Source organism: Pangasianodon hypophthalmus, chromosome 5 (assembly GCF_027358585.1).
Source record: "Pangasianodon hypophthalmus isolate fPanHyp1 chromosome 5, fPanHyp1.pri, whole genome shotgun sequence".
Lineage (NCBI taxonomy): Eukaryota > Metazoa > Chordata > Actinopteri > Siluriformes > Pangasiidae > Pangasianodon > Pangasianodon hypophthalmus.
In genome coordinates this window covers 2888909-2910319 of record NC_069714.1, presented here as the reverse complement: position 1 = coordinate 2910319, position 21411 = coordinate 2888909, and the positions used below count along the sequence as shown (strand labels likewise).

Genomic DNA, 21411 nt, shown 5'->3' with positions numbered 1-21411 from the left:
TGGAGCTGTGCCAATTTCATCTTGTGAGGAACAGTGGAGGACAATGTTCACATTAGGCTGCAGGTAACTTGGGAGAAACACTTGGGAGGTAAGTGCAAGGATAGACTACATGTTTTTGCCTGCAGGAATGGGACACTTACATTTCAGGCTTGGCCCTTCGGGGCCTTGGATCATTGCTCAATTAGGGTGAAGGTGGAGCTGGGTGGTACAAATAACCGTATTGCAAGATATCTCATTCCACCAGATATATATGTAGAATGGCACCAACTCATGTGGTGGGAAGATGTTAAGAAGAAGACTGCTGTTTTCGGTCACTGGTGGGGCCAAGGGCAGGCCAGTAAAGGACTGAGGCAGATGGTGTGGCTTTCCAATGAGGTAGGAGTGTTCTGGGACATCTAATGGAATTGGAAAGGACAGCATGAGAACTGGCAAAGATCAAAACTGTCCTGCACTCTCTGAAAGGGGCTGTAGCTTGAAATATATTTCTCAGGGTGAGAAGTAACACCCTGTAGAGTAAATTTCGAGCTACGTATCTTCCCACCACATATAAGTAGGTCACCCGAGGTCCACCATTCTACGTATATCTGGTGGAAGATGGCATAGAATGAGATGTCTTGCAATACATTTTTGTTCTTTGCCAGTTGCCATGGTGGCCTTTCCAATTCCAGGAAAGGACATAAAAATGTTGAACAACCACTAAAGCCAGAATATACTTTATATACACTCACCATCAACTGAGTGTTATACAGGTGACTATACACCTGTATAAGTGCACATTCATGCAGTTATCTAATCAGCCAATCATGTGGCAGCAGTGCAATGCATAAAATTATGCAGATACAGGTAAAGAGCTTCATGATTGTGGCATGGATTTTAGTACCAGACAGGCTGGTTTGAGTATTTCATAAACTGCTCCTGGAATTTTCACACACAACAGTCTCTAGAGTTTACACAGAATGGTGCAAAAAAAAAAAAAAAACTGAGTGAGCGACAGCTCTGTGGGTGGAAATGCCTTGTTGATAAAAGAGGGAATGGCCAGAATGGTTCGAACTACCAGGAAGGATATAGTAACTGAACGATCAGTATTTACAACCGGCGTTGACAGTTGACCCCATTGGGTTCCACTCGTGTCAGCCAAGAACAGCAATTTGAGGCTATTGTGCACAAACTCACCAAAACCAAAACTGGACAGTTGAGAATAAAAAAAAAAAATCACCTGGTGTTTTTCCAGTCTTCAACTCTCTAGTTTCAGTGAGTCTGTGTCCATGATAGCCTCAGATTCTTGTTCTTGTCTTACAGGAGTGGAACCTGATGTGGACCCTTGCTGTTGTAGCACATCCACTTCTAGGTCTGATGGGTTGTGCATTCTGAGATGCTTTTCTGCTCACCACAGTTGTAAAGAGTGCCTAGTAGACTTCCTGTCAGCTCAAACCAGCCTAGTCATTCTCCCCTGAGCTCTCTTATCAACAAGGTATTTCAGCCTGCAGAAACCATTCTGTGTAAACTCTAGAGACTGTTATGTATGAAAATCCCAGGAGATCAGCAGTTTCTGAAATACTTAAACCAGTCCATTTGGATTTTCGTCATTCTGATCTTTGATGTGAACATTAACTGAAGCTTGTGACTTGTGTCTGCATGATGTTTTGCATTGCACTACTGCCACATTAATGGCTGATTAGATAACTGCATGATTAGGACCTGTCATGGGCCTGTCACATTAACACTCCGGTGAAGAAGACCCATCAGTGTCCTTACCACCTTAGATGCTTAAGGGACTTCTACGACAGCACCTGACAGGACATCCTGACAGGAAGCATCACAACCTGATTTGCACCAAGCAGGATAGCAGGGTTATCCAGAGGGTGGTGTGATCTGCTGAGCGCACCATCCTCACTGAGCTCCCTGAACTGCAGTCTATCTACAGCGAGCGGTGCTGGACCAAGGCCAGATAGTGATAAAGATAGTGATATATAGTCAACTGCACATATCTGCATTTTATTCCACATATTGTTCATACTTTTTCTGCCATCTATCTTTTATATCCTTTATATTGTATTTTTATATTTGTTCTCTTATTGCAAAGAGAGGCTTTTTGGATTTTTGAGCTAAACTCTTTAACCCCTAATGGCTTGAATGAAGAGGTGGATTTTTCATGTTTTCTTTTCTTTTTGTGATTTTTTTGGTGGAGTTTTTGTGATGTATTTCTATACTATATTTTCTGGAACTGAGCTCTTTAAATAGCAGTTCCTCTTGATCAAGCTCAGCTGGTCTCAATCTTCATTATGTGTCTGTAAAAGGGATGAACTGTTTGTTGTTTGTAGTTGAGCACTGAAGAAAGCTATGGCCTGAAACAATTGTTCTGTTTTAACTCACTGATCTTTGCACTTTTTTCACTATGCAAGTCTAAAATAATAAATATATATTTTGATAGGCCTTTGTGGTCTGGTTTTCATTCAGTTTGCGGACAGCCTTTGCCTTGGTTTTTAAAACATTAGATGTACCATTTAACAGCATGACGGTTAAAGGTGTTGACATTTGATATGATCTAATTTTATGTTATTTAGATTACCGATACAAACCTTCTGAGAATTTCTATTTCTTAGCTCTGGAAAGAAACACCGTCTCAACACGGTGGAACCTGAGAGATGCCTCGAGGCAGCTACCAGACACTTGGTTTAGCTTGGTTTGCTGCCTGGGTCCTGGCTCTGAATTGTCACAGATTATCTAGACCTGTCCTATACAGGGAATGAGAGCAGCAACTTCAGTGTGAAACCAGCCCAGTCCTAAAAGGCGAGACAGCTCACACTGTTTTCAGAGCACCACTTGGACATCCAGCCCTTTAAGACATCCAGCATAAGCATAGTGGTGTAAGCTACATCACCATGCTACACTGGAATGGGGTCAGAGCATATTATGGTATTGGACATCACCTTCACTAATTTACACACCTTTGTCATGTTTCCTATACTAACCTCAGATTGAAAAAGGCAAATAATCGTTCGCTCTCACAAGGACAATGTCTTGGACCTTTGCTTGCCCGAGAACATTTTTTCTAACAAAAGAGTGGATATATACTTATATAAATTTGCTGTTTATTCAAAATTTCAAAACACTCATTTCAAACACTCCATAGATCACATTGTGCAAATAAAATTTTTCCCTTGAAATACTTTTTATAAAACTCCAACTGATGCCTGCAAAGATGGCTTATGGAGCCAGTAAAGTTTAGAAACATGTTTGTGTGTCAGGAAGAAACAAATCTTGGTTTTCTGTCATAGAAAACCAAGTTACTGAATGCATGTTTTGAACTGTGAATTGTAATGTGATAATGTAGATATAGCACATTAGGACTCCCAGTAACTTTAAAAGTTAAAGCAACATTTCACTGCATGCCATTTCTCATCTAATTGAGCAGTTGTCCAGAGGTATTTTGTGTATGTATCACATATATAATTTTTTGCACCTGATAATGACAGAAACTAAACAATGTGTTTTTTTTTTTTTTTTTTTTTTAGTGGGGGGATACTGACCTCCTTGAGAAGAGCAAACAAATCTGAGGTTGGTTGATGACATACAATATGACATACAATATATCTTTTATTCTGACCACCTGACATGTACAATAGGGAAATCCCAGCGGTCTGGGTGGCCTATGTGCATTAAACTGCTGTAAGGAGATGTGCTCCATTCAAAAACAGGCACCTGGTCCCATGTTGGACCACTAACTGCTAACAGCTCATATTGCCTGAATAAGCCATAGGAAGTCATCTGCAAAAAAAAAGAGACACAAAGAGGAAGAGGAAGAATTAATTTTTCAGAATGCTTAGACATATTTAATTGCCAGTGTGAAAAGTGGTCATATCACATATACTGAGAAACTTCCCTCAGATATTGCTGTTTAAAAATAGTTAGTTGCACAACCCTGACATAAAAATCACAAGATTTTTGCATGACTACAGAGAGTTCTGAATAAGACCAAAACATTCTTTACTTGAAGGGACCTTCAGGGTTCACTGGCTGTCAAACCTATAAAAACATCCTTTTTTGCCTTAATATGACATTTTTTAAACAGTAATGGATTTCTTGCCTTCATGTCCGTTCCACCATGAGGCCTCTGTCTAAGAGCTCCAAAAGGGTATGTGCCATTGGCTGGATTCAGATCAGATCGCGCGGAGATTGCATTCTCGCCATTTTGGGCTGGATTGCAGCCATCACATTCCGACAAAGGATCATTCTTAAAGTTATTGTATCTGCACCACGGGAAAGAAAAATGGGAGAAATTAAACACAAGGCTAATTCAGAAAATCAATCTGAAGCTGATGGATTAGGGATATTTTAGTTTAACCTCCTATGAAATCAGACATGATTTGATGTCTGTGCAGGTTTATACCTCATTAAGCGTACCATGGACTCCATGTCAGTAACGAGGGATTGGTTGCGGCGGAATATCTGAGCTCTTGGATTGTCACTAAAGGAGAACCACGAGCCATACTTCTTCACCAGATCTGGACCGCCACTCGCATTAAACACCTCATCAAAATACCTAAAACAACACAAGCACACTAAACCCTGTCTTTTCTTCAGTGTCTCTACATCTAGAAATACCTGTAAAGTGACATTCAGTACACGTGAAACACACATACATACATCATTACTTTTTCCATCTCTACTCACACACTCACACACCCCCACACTCTCACACTCTCTCGCACTCTCTTGTGCGCGCACACACACACACACACACACACACACACACACACACACACACCCCGTGTGGTGGTCTTTACACAGAGATGTGGTGTTTGTGTATGGGAGCAAAGTACACTCGTTTTGTTACGTGAAAACAATGGATATGCAAGATTGGCTGATTGAGAACCATCAAGAAAGCATCCCAAAGAGTGTGCTGAAGTCCAGATAACACAGAGAGTACACAAACAGCACTGCAGCCAGAAACAGCTCTGAAGAAAACAAATGCAAAAAAATACTCCATATGAGAAAACAAGTAAGCACTAAAGACATCAGGGATGCCATGACATTTTACCTGGCCAAAGATATAATATCTGTCCTTGCAAAGCTATATTTTCATCAATGGGGAAAATATTTTTATTTGTTCTGTTGAGTAACTTTGCAAAATAATCTCGAAAACCAACATGGTGTGGGCATCTAACAAGCATGCTCTGGTCAGCTCTCTGAAGAGCTGTATCAAGCGTAGACACCTATGGGCAGACCCAGGACCTGCAAGAGAGATATCACCCAAGTGGCTTCGGAATTACTCGATGGAATCTGTGGCTGAGCATAGAGAAGTCTGAGCTGACGGCTACCCTCACCAACGAAAGCATGAGGAAAATAAAATGAATTAAAGCTGCAAGCTGCATTTTCGTTGGCCAAGCACCCAGACTCGGTGAGCCACACATTCACAGACCTGCTACAATTGTTGCCTAAGCAATCACAGGAAAGCAGAGCCATAACTTTAGGCAAAGGAGTTCAAGAGTGATTTGTAGTTTCACTCATGATGTGTATGTTTTGGCCACAGATAATGGTGGAATTCTCTGTAGGAGGAAAAATCTAGATGAACAAATTGGCAGCAGAGTGGCATTGCTGCAGCAGTGTTTAGATAGATGATGCGAGCCAAATTTGGTGAAGATTGGACAAAATTTGGAGGAGGAGTAGCAAAAATGGCAGTTACATAGAAGCATTTTTTAGCATCTTATTGCTACTTTTGACCAGTAGGTGGCGCTGGCACGAAATTTGTTGCATAACCTCAGGTCATGGTCCTGAAGACGCCTACCAAGTTTTGTGTCAGTGCGCAAAGTCGGTGCTGAGATACAGGCTCAATTCCTGTTTGGTTGCTTCACCGTCAGATTCATTGGCCCATTACAGAAAAACCATTTAGAATATTGAAAATTCTTTTGATAGCTTTTGTGAGGCTTACTCTGAAGATGATGTGTGCCAAATTTGGTGATTATTGGAGAACATTTGTAGGAGGATTAGCGAAACAACAGTTTTTAACATAATCCAACCTGATCGACAGGAAATACACTTGAATTTCAGATGTTGGTGTGCTTTCACTTCTGCTTACTCCAGGGAATTATAAGAAAAATGACATGTGAATTTATCACAAACTCTTCAAATGATATAAAGAAAAAAATGAAAGTTGTTACAGTTCTTGACCACAAGGTGGTGCAGTCACAAAACTTCTTGGGTACATTCAGGGCATGGTCATGGAGATACTTATCAAGTTTTGTGATGAGATATGTAGATAATTGCTGAGATACACCCTCACATCCTATTTTTTGCATTTGCCAGCTCGTTACAGGAGAACGGGTTTGACTATCAAAATTCATTTGATAACTTTTGTTCAGACAGGTCTCAAGATGGCAGTTAGATGTAAGCATTTTTAGCATGTTATTGTAACTTATGACCAATAGGTGGCACTATCACGAAACACGTTGCATAGCCTCAGGTCATGGTCCTGAAGATGCCTACCAAGTTTTGTGTCAGTGCGCAAATCTGTTGCTGAGATACAGCCTCACTTCCTGTTTGGCAGCTTCGCCCTCAGATTCGTTGGCCCATTACGGTAACTTTTGTGAGACTTCCTGTTTAGATGATGGGCACCAAATTTGCTGATAATTGGACAAAATTTGTAGGAGGAAATCAGTGTGCCAAATTTCAGAACTTTTTACCAGATGGTTCTATGGGTTCCCACAGACACCCTAGCCAAAAGAAGAAGAAGAAAACAAAGAATGGCAATAGGGTGCCTATGCACCTTTGGTGCTTGGCCCCCTAATGAATCAAATTGAAAGAATAAATAAATACAGAAATATATTGTATGATGAGCTCTAGTGCTTACGGAATATTGTAGCTGGCCCAGTAGCTAGTGTTATACAGTTCTTCAGTTTTATCTGCAGATTGGATCATCCCTCTGGAAAATAAAGATATTAAATATGAAGGAAATACTGTTATGAAATGTTAACTCCAGTGCCAATATGAATAAAAAGCTTAGAAGTATTCCTAAAAATATTTTTTGTCTATTTTATCCAAAAAAAAACGCAGTTAAAAAGTTGGGAGTAAAAATGTGTAAACAGTTCTAAGAGCAACACTGGGCAAGGAGTAGGAGTTAATCCTAGACGTAAATCTTAACCATAAAGTATGACAGTTGCATAAGTGTAAATTGGTAAACCACAGCTTATTTCTGTAAGTCAATAGAGAGCAAAGCACAATCATACTTGTGTTAAATCTTATGTTTACATAATAATAATAATAATAATAATAATAATAATAATAATAATAAAATGATTAAACTTCATAGTTATAGTACAAGGTCCATAAGAAAGAAATAACCCACATTTTAATAAACTACAGTCTCAACAATAACAGATTTAATGCCACTTCCACAGATGACATCCAGTTACAGCTGCTCTATATTAATCTTAAGGGGTGTGTTCAACATTTAGCCTGTTTAAATAATTACATCTAAATACTCTCTATTAAAACACATGCCCCACTGGACCCAAATAAAGACCCTATAGCTGAATTGGTAGAAGAAAGAAGGGACAGTATAAAGTGTAAATTTGGGTTCAACCTGATGATGATGAAAAATTGACGAAAGGAAAAGATGAACACTCATCAAGGAGTGCACTCCGATTTATGACACTCTGAAGACTAAATATTTTTTTTCTTTGGCCTAAGCATAGGCATAACGTTCCTGATTTCTTAGAATATATGGCAATTAAGGCCACATTTTTACTCTGAGCATATTAAAGTGCTTCACAAATGGAATGAAAAACAAATGGAAAAAAAACATTTTTGTTCAGACTAATTAAGCAAAGTCATGATAGTTAAAAGTCAAACTTTCATTCAGGGGACTTTAAAACCTCTTTTGTGAGTTTGGGTCAGCAATCATAGCTCATTTGTCTGCACTTGACATAATAGGTGATTATTACTATCTAGTAGTACCATGAGTGGATAAATTATAAATCCAAATTATGATTCACTTACGGTATTTGCTCAAGCACGGTTAACAACCCTTTCTTCAGATTGAGTCTGCCAGGAATGAAACTCTTATAGTCAACTATCATCCATTGGTTGTTGTAGCTAGAGGAAACAGGGACAAAAATAACAATTACAGCAAAATTTGCACTTTTAAGGCTTTTCTTAGCCATTAGGCATGCAACATTTCTCTACTAAAAGAACTGGATTAATGTGGGGATTCCTTCTTGATGGAGAAACTATGTATGTTTGTGCACTCCTTACGTTCCACTGTTGTACTGACTGAAAATGTCGGCCCACTCTTTCCCAGATCGAGCAAGTCTGTTTGCCACAATGTTTCTCAGCCACTCCATGACGGAGCCTCGAGGCTTCACAAATTTCCACAAGTCAGGGTTACTGTTACCAATTGTGGTTTCCAGTGTAACCTGAAATGAGAGAGAATATTGCTATGTCCAAGAAATAGTATACACTTTCTTTTAGTTATGAACAGTAACTAATTTGTGTAACCCATCTATCACCTATTGCCCAGAATTTGCCAAAACTAACAATTAAAATTCTGATAGTTATCAGTTAAGTACAGATGTGTGACCAATTAAAGAAAAAACAAAGTAAAGTGTTGGGTCTCAACAAGCTGCCAAAACAGCTTCAGGGTGTATTGTCACTGATTCTGGAACAGTACACCATCTAAAAACTACTCGCTGCTGCTGAGGATGGCCCCACATGGACAGCCTGAAGATACATGAGATTATTGTGGATGGTAGCACTTAGAAACCATGAAGATGGCTTTGGACTTCAATTGATATGAGCAGTTTTGCTATGATGGCTTGGGACTACAGTTTTGCAGTCAAGTCTCCATCAGTGAACAGTGAACTTCAACAAAATAGACTTCATGTGTAAACTATAATGAACTTTCGAGGTTACACAATTGCACTTTTTGACCATATACTATACAGTTATAGAAGGGAATGTTTATAATCGCACTACCCGGTGTCACCCAGATAAGGATGGGATCCCTTTTGAGTCTGGCTCCTCTCAAGGTTTCTTCTTCATATCGTCTCAGGGAGTTTTTCTTTGCCACTGTCGCCTCAATTATGTTAATCCAGAATTGTTAATATAACAATTGTTTCTCTGAGGTCATGGCTGATGTCCTTTCTTCTTGGCATGATGTAGACATAGAGGTATTCACACTTCTTGATGTTTAACTAATCTTATGCATTTCATTAGTAACAATGCTAATTACTCTCTTAATGATTGTGTAGGAAGGGTATACTTTTTTTTCTCCACCTGGTTTCTGAATGTGGGTATTTTGGGAAAGATTTTAATCTGTTGTGTTTTTTTTTGTTGTTGTTGTCACCTGAGGTTTGTTTATAGAAGTTGCTGAGGACCACACAATTGTTATTTAGGCCCTAATAAATAAAAACAGAACTAAAGGGAAGGTCTACTTTTCCCTATGACTGTATATGATGATAAACTTTAAAACTCTCATGCTTTTGGTGTATTACTGTATAATTTGATGCCCCTTTTCACAAGGCTCATATTTATTGACAGATATAAATTATTTTACTGTACTAAACCTGCACACTAAAAGTTAGACTCACTAAAAAGTCAAGCATTTAAAGTCAAGGATTTTTAGTTCACAAACCAAACTTCACATTAATAGTATCCTTTAATTCCAATTTCTTGTTGACTATGCAGAAAAGAGTACAAGATGACAAGCCAAAACAATTTTAGATTTGCTGTTCAGCAAACCATTGAATTGTTTTATCATTAGTGTTTAAAAAACAAACAGGGCATTTTGCTTTGCTTGTCATTGATGCTAACACCTCCTCCACATATTCCACATGCTGTGAGCTAGCACAATGGTTCCCACATCCTTAAGGTGAACAGATATTCCTTGGTTCAGTAGAGTTGTTTGGGGTCAAGTATGACTACATTAATTAGAATAAAATTTACCTTTATGTTAGATATTGAATACTCAATATCTACTCAATTCTTTTGCACATAGTACAAGATATTGATGTCTCAGTCTTATAAATATTTTGTCCAATTTGGGGTTCTGTCTGCTAACAAAACAATGTCAAATTTTACCTAGCCAATCATCTCCAATTATCTGTATTACAAAGGGTTTATCTGATTAAACACAGACCAGTACTTTGGAGTGACTCTTCTTAAGTATGAGACAAATAAACCATTTTTGAGATTAAGTCGGGACCCATAAAACAAACCTCTCACACGGGACTGTCGCAGGAAATACAGGCACTCTATATACAGTATCATGTCACATTCTATGTAAACCTGTTCCATTTTTCAGTCTCAGAAGACCAAGGTACGAGCCAGACAACACAGAGTGCAGCCAAGCTGTGCATTAACCTAATTCTCAATGAAAACAGCCATTTTTCGGAATGAAAGTGGGCACTAAACACAGTGTTTGCTTGTAACTATTCTGCAGCCTCGAGGTTTCAAGGTGACTGGGCATTTTCTGTCACAGAGCAACCTTTTTTATAAAGACTCGCCAGGATACACATTTTCAAAACCAATAAAAAGCATATTTGTTCTCCCAGGCATTTGAGTCTTTAAGTATATAGTAATGAGTCTTCTGTTTTGTCCTGTCTTTTCAACTGCAGTTGGTCTTTTAATGCTTCTATTGTTTCATTCATTTATTGATTTATTTAATTTTATTTGTATATTATTTCAATGCCATATGAAATTACTTTATTTTAATGTACAGCACTTTGGCAGACACTTATTGTCTTTAAATATACACTCACTGAGCACATTATTAGGAACTCTGTACACCTCTGTATGTTATCTGTACACCTACTCATTCATGCAATTATCTTATCAGCCAATTGTGTGGCAGCGGTGCAATGCATAAAATCATGCAGATACAGGCCAGGCGCTTCGGGTAATGTTCACATCAACCTTCAGAATGTGGAAAGAAAGTCAAGATGTGCTTTCTTCCAATGAAACCCATGTTTGCAAACAGGGTAAAGCACATTTGTAAAGCACTGACATGGAGTTCACTCAGGCCAGTGTTATGACCCTGAGCAATTCTTATCCTCAACAGAGTATAATTTCAAACACAACAATTCTCACTCACCCTCAGTGGAAAACAGCATCATAATGTTAAATGATTCTTCTTCTCAATAAAGTACAGTAATAGCACAAGAGATATTTTCATCCTCAACAGCCTAAAGAACAATATCAACACTTTGAGTGCTTCTCTTCCTCAACAGGAAGTAGTATTAATATTTCCTAAAGTGAGATCTGTTTATATATAAATGTGTAATTATGTTAGACCTGCCGGCCAAACTGCACTTCCTTATCTGCATTATTATTTCTGTGCAAATACAAACAGCATCTTACCAGGCCACTGCTGAGAATGTAGAAATCATCTCCTGAAAAGATGGAGCCAGGGTAAGAGGAGAACGCCTGAGTACTACCAGGAATCAATGTCTGATCTGAAGAAACAGTGGTGAAAGAAGTGTTTAAATCAGTTGAGCTGTCAGTAACAGAATGTTACCTGAGTAAGACAGAGAATCACCTTTCACAGATGTATGGAATGAAAAAACATATTTCTTCATGATCCTAAGCATTGACTGGTAGTTGTTCCACGTGTCATGGGAAACAAGAAGCTCTTTGTTACCCGGCAAGAGTTTGATTAGAGCAGAGCAGGAGCCGGATCCCACTGTACGTGATTGACTGGATTTGTTCAGTGCAGCTTCCAAATCCTCCAAGTCTCCACCCATCTGGAAAAGTCTGGGCCATGAATTGAAAATAAAAGAGTGAAATGCTGCAAAAGGCAGGTCTCTTTGAACAAAAACATTGGACCATTATAATTTATTCATTAGACCACCAGTGACTGTGCTTTCAGACTACAAGACCATTTTATTTCTTCAGTACTGTGAAAACGCTGCACAGTAGAAGTCTACCTTCTAATCACTAAATTACCCCAATTATAATACGCCCATGGCTTTGCTTCACCAAAAACTTTTTGTATAAAGCCTTACTTTTAACAGTAAAACTATAACATTTAAAAAAACAAACAACAAAAGACAGTCTTGTGCATCTGAAGCTAGAACCTCTGTACATATCAAACATGTTCAAAAAATTACACTACCATTAGATGTAATGTGATAAAAAAATAAATAAATTTTATATATGCAGTGTTGTAAATGTCCTCATCAGAGTAATATTATTAAGCACAGCTCTGAAAGATCTGCACAGGAAGGCTTTAGGAGACCACTAATGGTGATTGCATTTGTAAAGCTTTCTGGTGTACCATTTTAGTCAGAACTGAAACATGGGAAATTAATGCATTTTCTGTTTGAAATCTTAACAAGAAGCTATTCTGTACAATTTTCATTTTCTATGCTCAAGACTACAATTTCTCCACATTTTCAACTAAAACTAGACTAAAACTAACATTAACCAATTGATTAAAATATATAAAATCAAAATTAACTGAGACTGTAACAAAAGTTTCAGCTCAGGAAACAAGACAGCACTGAGCTACAGCAACACTAACAAACACTAAACACTAAAGTAGAGCACAACAGAAAAGGATGGTAGTATTAACATTAGGGAAAGTAAAAACGTCTAGAATATTAATGCACCACATAAAAAAGCGAGGGAGTCTATACTGATTATTTGGTTTAAGACTTTAGAGCATGTGTCATATTCTGGAACGACTTCTTGTTAGTAACTTTACTGTATATGAAACAAGCAAATTTAAATTACGCATTTCTATTCAACAGAATTTGTCTAAACTTTCAACCACTCAATTCTTAATATGCTGTGCTGTCAAGTGTCAATCTGCATCAGAATAGCTAATGTTAAATTACACAACATGTCTAGATCTCAACAGTGAAGTCAGATTCAGTTTCATTAGACTGAAACATACTTTAGCTTTACGTTAGCAGCCACAACATGTGTTAGCCTAGTGGTGTTTTACTGGCAACACATTGTGGTTCTGTCTACATGAATTTCCCTGCTGTAAGTGTTCTGAGATTGGGGTGTCAGTGATTCACCCACAGTAGAATAGAGAAAATTTACAACCCACTCACAGAAATCCTAAGGGGTTAAAGTAGACCCCTGGCTCTGGAAATGTACACTGTCCATTATAACCATCTTCCAAACCTTTCAGCTGCAGCAGAGACAAATGGACCTGAAGGAGAACAGATTATTTAGAATTTGACCCCAGTTGGACTTCAAAGTAAGCCTAAGATTAGTGTGCATCAGTGTTTGGAGATAAAGAACATACTTTCTTCATAGCTATTAACGAAATTCATATTGATGATCTAGATTGCAGGGGAGTCTGACCTCACATTGCTCTAAAGAATCAACACTGGTTAGATTTGCTACCCACAGAACCACCTGCTCTTATTTAATCTGCATTTATTAATTCATATGTTCATGTGTGATTGTTTACTAGGAAATAATCCTCTAACCTCTTACTGAAATCATTTAGATAAACATTTATGGCATTTGGCAGACGCCTTTATCCAGAGCTGATACTGGTTCACTGGGTCACGGACTAAGAATACCATTAGTCTAAACACTCTTTTGGGGAGGTAATATAGTAAATAGCACAAAGACAACACAGATTTTTTTCTAAGTACTTATTTAAGTACTTTAGGAAGAGGTAGGTCTTTATACATCGTTTGAAGACTGCCAACCTAGGATAACAAATTTTATCAGTGGTATTAGTGGTATTTTCCAGCTCTAATATATATTGTTTTTATTTTTCTAAGCAGATAGAATTTGACAGGATGGGTCTTTTAATCCAGAGCCTCCGATAAGCAGTAACATTTGAAGAGAACTTACACTCCATGTCACTGGCCTATGGCTAATCACCACAACTACAGCTGGAAATTAACCCAGTGTACCTGATGCCAGTAAGGCGACTCTGCAGCTGTCTTGATTTGCTCTTCCACCCACCGCAGGTTAGTGGTAATGTATTCTTTCAGACGTTGACAGTAGCCCTGGTCAAATGGCCCACAGTATCCCATCAGCGTGTTCATCCAATGCTTATAGATGAGCTTAAGTTCATGCACACACACAAACAGAGAGAAAAAGAGTGAAAGAGAGCGTGAGAGAGAGAGTGAGAGAAGTTGAGAGAGAGGGCGTGAAAAAGCTGCGTGAGAATAGAATCTTGGTAAAGAAATACAAAAGTGAAAGATCAAGCTGCTTTTTACCTGATTTTCATCCTGATAAATACAGACCTATAAATACAGACCCAAGGCCTAACCTGTAAGATGAATAACCTTTTACTGTGTGTCACCTTTCCACCTGAGACACTCGCTCCCTCAATGGTGAATGAGTCACTTACTTCTCCTCTGGCTCTTTAGTGACTCGGATTAAATTAGCTCAGCTCACCAGGAAGAGCCAACTCTTTTGGCTCATTGCCATTTGCTAAAAAAATTGCCCATAGTTGTTGGTCTTCGCATATCTATTGCTTAAGGCCTCATGAGAACATCAAGAATAGGATAACTGTTTTCCTGAAGTTCAGTACTGTACACACAATGCACTTTTTGTGTTTAGGATTTTGAAGGTGTGCACTTTGACCTGTCTCTACACAAATATTATTGTGCTGCTGTGTCTGTGCTTAGTTTTAATTAAATTAAAATCTGAAGTTTGCTTTTCACAGTATGTTTTGGGTCATTATCCATCTGTACTGTGAAGCACCATCCTATCAGTTTTGCAACATTTGACTGATATTGAGAGTTCCCATGAATAGCTACCAAATGCAAATTCAATGCTTGGAATCAACTCCAGGCCTTAATTTGTCATAACATAATGAGGAAACAGGCCACATTCTATTTAAATTTAATTTAGCCAAGTACAACAATAATAACTGCATGAACAAAATCTTCAGGAGAAAGTGGGAGAGGGATTAAAAAAATAGTCTGGCACACAGCTCTACGCTTCATACAACAAAATCCTTTAATGTTCCATTAAAGTAAAAGAAAAAAGGTCTCTGTAGAATTGGCTTCATCTAGTCCAAAATATTTTCAGAATAACAAAGTATAGAAGACAAAGAAGAAACCCTGTGTTTACCGTCTGCCTGCATTTCCTTACCATCTGTCTTGCTGTGAGAGTATTTGTCACCTAGTGAATTAGTCCATGCAACTGCTACCACATACAGCATTAGAGAGAATTTCAGAAGAGACACTATTTCCATCTATCTTCAATTCCAGGCTTCAGGTCTGTTTATTCTATCAGTCTTTGTCACATTCCAGTTATTGCTTTTAATTTTCAATTTCTTGCTTATTTTTTTATACTGTATAATAAATTTATTTAACTGATTTCTTCCCTAATAATTCAGACATTATTCAAGAAAGTAAAGTTAAAAGAATGCCCAGAATGAGTTAAAACAAACTTCTGACAAGTAAGGATTAAAACACAACAGGGCTTGCTGTTATAGGACAATAATCCACTTCATGGTGGTGTGATGCAGCCTGACACAAAGTGGAGTTAATTGTTTTCCAATAATTTGTTGATCTTTTTGCTGATGACATTAGGGCTGGAGGACTCAGAGTAATTACTTCCAGCATGGCCGGAATTATGCACAGGCTAACTTGAGCTGTAGAGCAGGGCTCTGGGTAAAAGAGGGGCCCGAATAAATCAAAACCTATGAATAAATATTTACATTTGATTTGCTTAGATGACCTACCTTTGTATTATATTTTAGGGATTTAATTTGGACCAGTTTTAGTTTCACAGAACACATTAACTAGCCAGAACAGAGTTTGTTGTGTGTGTGTGTGTGGTGCAGCTTCATAGAGGTTTGATGCTAAGCTGGTGGCATTGTGTCTCTTTTACTGTGGCAGGGTTAGTTTCATATTTTGAATTGCTGAATATGAAATCATACTAAACAACACTAAAGTGTGCCAAAAAAGAAAAGTATGAAAAGATTGACATCAGCAACTTCCTGATTTAAGTCTTGTCTTAAGTCTTTAGGTCTTGTTGCACAGGAGCTACGAAATGCAAACCCCTCCAACTAACTAAACTACTGCCCACATAGACAAACTGATTTTTTTTCTGTTAAAAAAATTACTCATTAAAACAGCAGCTCCAAAACTAGTTGTACAATGACTGTTTTTATACTGTCATCTTGACTCAGTCTTGACCCCGTTACGACTCTGTCTTGACTCAATCTTGGTTAGTTCTGGTGTTTGGCTTGTCTTGGACATGACAATGGCTGTCTTGACTACAGCCCTAGAGGACACACTGCTTTATATTTCAACCAAACCAGATGACAGACACCAGCTGAATAAAGTTGAAGACTGTGTAAAGGACATTAGACACTGGATGTTCGGTAATTTCCTCCTACTGTAATGCCAACAAGACAGTATTACTTCTACCAATGCCAGAGGCAGCTAGATGTAATTATGTAGTGAATCTGGATGGCCTTTCAGTTACACCGCGTGCAGAAATTTAAGACCTTGGTGTGATTATATCCAGTCTCTCATTTGACACTCTTCTAGATAATATTACTAAGATAGCCTTGTTCATCTTTGAAATATCAGCAGGCTATTTTTTATCAGTACGTTAAATAATGAACACTACAGCCGGGGGCAGAGTTTTTTCCTACGAAGCCCTCAGCTATGGAACAGCCTTCCAATTAATATTCCAGACAAAGACACTGACTCAAGATTTTTCCTTGCCATTGTCGCCTCTAGTTTGCTCATTAGGGACCTAAATCTACACCCAGGTTTCACTAAAGCTGCTTTTTGACAATGTCTATTGTTAAAAGCGATATACAAATAAAATTAATTGAATGTATTATGACTCTTCAGATATGGAAGCTAGGTTAAAATTCTTGTCACTACTTTTACTGGTGATGATCTGAGTTTGTCCATCAGTCTCCAGATGAGATAAAATATGTGATGTGATAGACTTAGAATAAAAAAAATGTAAGTGTTACCTGCGAGGTGACCGCTCCCTCCACAATTCCAGCAGCATAAGCCTGCAGCGTGTCGTTGTACTTGCCATTTGTTACAACCTCCAGATATGACCACCTGAAAAGGACAGAAAAAATGAGGTTCTAATTAAAATTATTAAAATTTATTTGTACAGCATTTTATTTGTACAGCTATGTGTACTTTGTCACAAAGCAGCTTTACGGATATCAGGATGTACAGTTGTGCTCAAAATTATTCATACCCCTTGGACAAATCAATACTTTTTAATTTTTTTCATTTATAAAAACTACTTTGGCAAAACTTCCATTGTATTCAATGTATATTAGTTGCTATGCACAGTCCCACATATATGTTAGCTAAACTTCATTTGTATACCAATAGATATGGCCAGAGATTCTCTTTTGAGCCTGTTCAAAATTAATCATACCCTATTCCCAATCTCAGAAAAAAAATCCTTCTTTTGTGAAAGTGCACATGGTTTCATACTCCAGTGACTATAATCAATTTAATCAATTTAGGTCTAATCAATTAAGGCCTAATAATGTTAAATGGTAACACCTGCTCTGTAAACTATAATTAAGGGGGCAAAGGTTTAATTATTCTCAAGTCACTGTCACCATGGCCAAGAATGCCCATAGTGGAGGCAAAGGCTACAAGGCCATTTCCAAAGAACTGGATGTCCCTGTATCAACTGTACAGAGTATCATCAAGAAGTTCAAGATGTTCAACACTGTCAAAAACCTGGATGGGCGTGGCAGGAAGCGCAAAGTATCCTCTAGAGTCGCTAGAAACAACTCCCATATCACCACCAAAGCTCTAATAGACACCCTCAACCAAGCAGGGGAGACGGTATCAAGATCCACTGTTCATCGAGGTGGTCTCCATGGACATCGCCCCAGAAAGACACCACTCCTCACCCAGAGACACTGGGATGCACGCTTGGCCTTTGCGAGGGGTCACCTAGATAGAGATCTGAACTTCTGGTCATCCATCCTCTGGACAGATGAGACTAAACTGGAGCTCTTTGGACATATGGATGTTGCATATGTTTGGCGTAAGAAAGGAGAAGCCTTCAATTCTAACGGCGGTCACATCATGCTATGGGGATGCTTCTCTGCCAGTCGTACAGGGAACCTTGTTAAGATAGATGGTATCATGAAAAAGGAGGACTATCTCAAGATTCTTGATGAAAACCTGGTGGCGTCAGCACACAAGCTCAACCTGCCAGAGAATTGGACCTACCAGCAGGATTATGACCCGAAGCATACGGCACGAGTGGTCAAGCAATGGTTCAGCGACAACAACATAAATGTTCTGGAGTGGCCAAGTCAGAGCCCTGACCTGAACCCAACTGAGAATTTGTGGAGAGAGTTGAAGATCCGGGTCAGGGCTTGGAAGCCTTCCAATCTCTTCGCTTTTGCGAAGGAAGAGTGGGGAAACATTCCTCAGCAGACCTGTAGAAATCTTGTGGAGACCTACAAGAAGTGTTTGCAGGCCGTCATTAAGAACAAAGGCTTTTCTATTGATTATTGAAACACTGTAATATAAAGGGTATGAATAATTCTGAACATGGCGATTTTTGAATATTTGTCAATAAAAAGTGTTGAAATGTCATATTTCTTGAAATATCACATGTTATTCTCTCAGTTGTTTGTCACATATTAAATATATGAAAGTATTATAAAACTCATTCATCACAGAAGACAACTCAAAAACACTATAAAAATACCACGGGTATACAACACATCCTCTTCTGGGTGACACTAGTGTGATTATAAATCATTACTTTTTCCCCTCTATGGTGCCATGGTGCTCATTTTTAGCCAGCCATTAAAAAAAAAACAAAAAATAAATAAATAAATAAATAATAAATAAAAAACGGGTAAAGGCCTGCCACCCATTAGGTTGAAGTTGTTGGTAGTCATGGGTTTATAATGTTATCTATTTGCGCCTCCACCTCCGTCTTTGAATGAAGGACCATTAGCCAATAGAAATTAAGCACACAACCACAAGCAGTGACACTGACTAACAGAAAGGTAAGTCATTTCTTATTCTCCATAACTGCCAGTTTAAATTAAACTATTTGTACTCTTTAGACAGAGATGGCTACTTCGCAATGTTGAGAGATGTTGCTTGCGGTCACATTATATTAAAGCCCATAGTATTATACATTAGTGGGAAATCATGCTGCAGTATAGTAGCTAGCCACCAATATAGCAGTCTGATTCTGAGGTTCACCTTTTAGGCTAGTACAGCCTGAGTGTAGTCTGCAACTGAGTAAACTTCAAGTAATAATTAAAATAATACATTTTGATAATTGCCAAACTCTTGGAAGGTGTAATCATAAAGTAAGATGTGGTTTGTTATAAAATTTAGTTTTAAATTCTTTTGAATATTGATTGCTGTAGTTCATCCTCCCCCTCTAAAGCTCTCTGCACAGCCCCGAAATAAAATACAATTGAGTTTGTAAAAATTTCACGTCAGTTATTTTCGTTACACCGATATAAATTGCTTCTTATGACCACATTAAGTAATTCTGTAACAATAACTTCAGGGTGTAATGCATGTGGAGGACCTAGTTAATGATTTTAGATTGTATTCCTAAAAAAAAAGGATGATTTTAGCAAAGGGGTCAATGACAAATAAAGCTTCTAAAAAGGTATTTTTAAAAAATATTTTCAAAATGGATGCAAGGCATATTTTTTTGAGTCTGGAACAATGTGATTAAACAAGTCTCATTTGTCAAATAACATTTCAAAGCTTTTAAATTCATTTTTTGACTGTATTTTTAACTTTACCACCCAAAAACTGTCAAGTGGTGCAATATAGAAAATATAGTCACATTTCTGCAGTCTGAAGCTATCTCAGATCATTATCTCATTTAAAGTGTGTCTTAATCATAATATATCCACCTTTCCACATTACAGCATCAAACATACATTCACATCAGCTACTGCACAGAGTTTTACCAATAATCTCCCAGAGTTACAAATCACGATTGGATCACCGTCTGATCAAGAAAAAATTGATCAGGCAACTGAATGCTTACAGTTACATGTTCCGCTACACGCTAGATAAGATAGCTCCACAATTAGAGAGAAAAAGCTAGCACCCTGGTATAACGATCACACACTCACCTTAAAACAGACAACTTGAAAATTAGAACGTAAATGGCACCAAACTAAACTGGTAGTATTTCAAACTGCATGGAAGGAGAGCCTCCTGTGCCATAGAAAAGCTTAGTGCTGCTAAATCAACATCTCCTCACCTTAACAGAAGATAACAAAAATAATCCTAGATTCTTATTTAATACTGTAGCAAAATTAACTAGGAATAAAACCCCAACAGAAACACGCACACAATCATTATAATCTTAGTCTGTTCACCTGTCGCGCCGCCCGACATTTTTGGGGTTTGAGATGCCAAAGCAAAATAATATATATTATTTGAATGTACTGAAGTTTGTTTTACAGAATAAAGTGATACATGTCATGAATTTATTAAATTATTTTAAAAGTAAATAATGCACTCGGACACAAAAATATGCATGTCATGTCATGTCACTGACCTAAAGGCAAAAAATCTGCACAGCTCCAGTCTATTTAACCACAGACTAATCATAGAGTAATAATAAAAAAAAAGTTCATGTCAAGTAAATGAAAGATAAGCATAATGAAAACAAAACAAACTAAAACAAAACAAAAGAGCAACAACCAGGGAGATTTCTGAGCTAGAAGCACACAGGCCTACCCCGTGTTCACAATGGCATCCGTGAAGTTGGCGAATGCGACATAGTCTGCCTGAATATCCTCCTTTAACTGCAGTTTTCCGGTCTGCTGGTTAAATACTGCAGACCGCAGGTGTGTGTCCGCAGGTGAAATCACACACACGAATAGTATGGACACAAGAAAGCGCAACATGGCGTTTAGTGCGACTGCATGAAAAACTCGCTTATTTACTGCTCATCATGTGATCCCCGACTCCAGCGGCAGCCACGTGACCGCCTCCACGGTGAGTCCTGATCTTCAGTCTGTGTCCCAAATCTCCCCCACAAGCCCCTGCAGCGACAAGAGAAACAGCTCCTTCCCAAAACGCCTGACTGGACAAATACGCAGGGTTTTGATAATAGGCAGGTTTTTATAGGCTTTTCACGAGGCTGAAGAGGTCGCCAGTTATTCGCCAGATCCTGTAGTTCTCTCGCCTGTAGGTGGCGCATTGAAGCACTTTAATATCACTTACACAATAATCTGCTTATTTCCTCTGCCATTATCTTTCTCCTCATTCGGACTCATTAAATTTGACAGTCATTTAAGAGATACTGTGCAATACACCATCAAAATACTAAATAAGAAGAAAATTACAAGTTTTTTTTAAATAATATTTTTTTTAAATAATTTTGAGCTTGACGTGTGACTATCCTGATGACGAGACCATTCAGTGCTTTAGGTCGTAAGTAGTATTTTACAATCAGTTAAAATTTTTCCTGGGAGCCAGT

The 21411-nt window shown here is 38.2% G+C and overlaps 1 protein-coding gene across 2 annotated transcripts; it reads right to left on the bottom strand.

Moving 5' to 3' along the window:
- Positions 1-3075: 3075 nt before the first annotated feature.
- On the bottom strand, positions 3076-21147 carry plbd2 (phospholipase B domain containing 2). Of its 2 annotated transcripts, none has more exons than XM_053234221.1 (12): positions 20876-21147; positions 16919-17012; positions 13878-14030; positions 13056-13156; positions 11534-11748; positions 11356-11450; positions 8254-8414; positions 7999-8094; positions 6851-6922; positions 4391-4543; positions 4088-4250; positions 3076-3768 (listed from the first exon to the last, which is right to left on the bottom strand). In XM_053234221.1, exons 1-12 carry the CDS (start codon positions 21130-21132, stop codon positions 3598-3600), a joined length of 1731 nt encoding a protein of 576 aa, XP_053090196.1. In that variant the 5' UTR covers positions 21133-21147; the 3' UTR covers positions 3076-3597. The 2 variants fall into 2 exon arrangements, with proteins under 2 accessions (XP_053090196.1, XP_026792034.1); XM_026936233.3 differs by lacking the exon at positions 20876-21147 and adding an exon at positions 20667-20869.
- Between the last annotated feature and the right edge of the window lie 264 nt (positions 21148-21411).

Coding starts and splice junctions, on each gene's coding strand:
- plbd2 (XM_053234221.1), bottom strand. CDS start 21,132: ATGCGCCACCTACAGGCGAGAGAACTACAGGATCTGGCGAATAACTGG. Junction 14,031..16,918: donor AGGGAGCGGTCACCTCGCAG/GTAACACTTACA, acceptor CATGAACTTAAG/CTCATCTATAAGCATTGGAT. Junction 3,769..4,087: donor ATGGTGGAACGGACATGAAG/GCAAGAAATCCA, acceptor TTTTTTTTGCAG/ATGACTTCCTATGGCTTATT.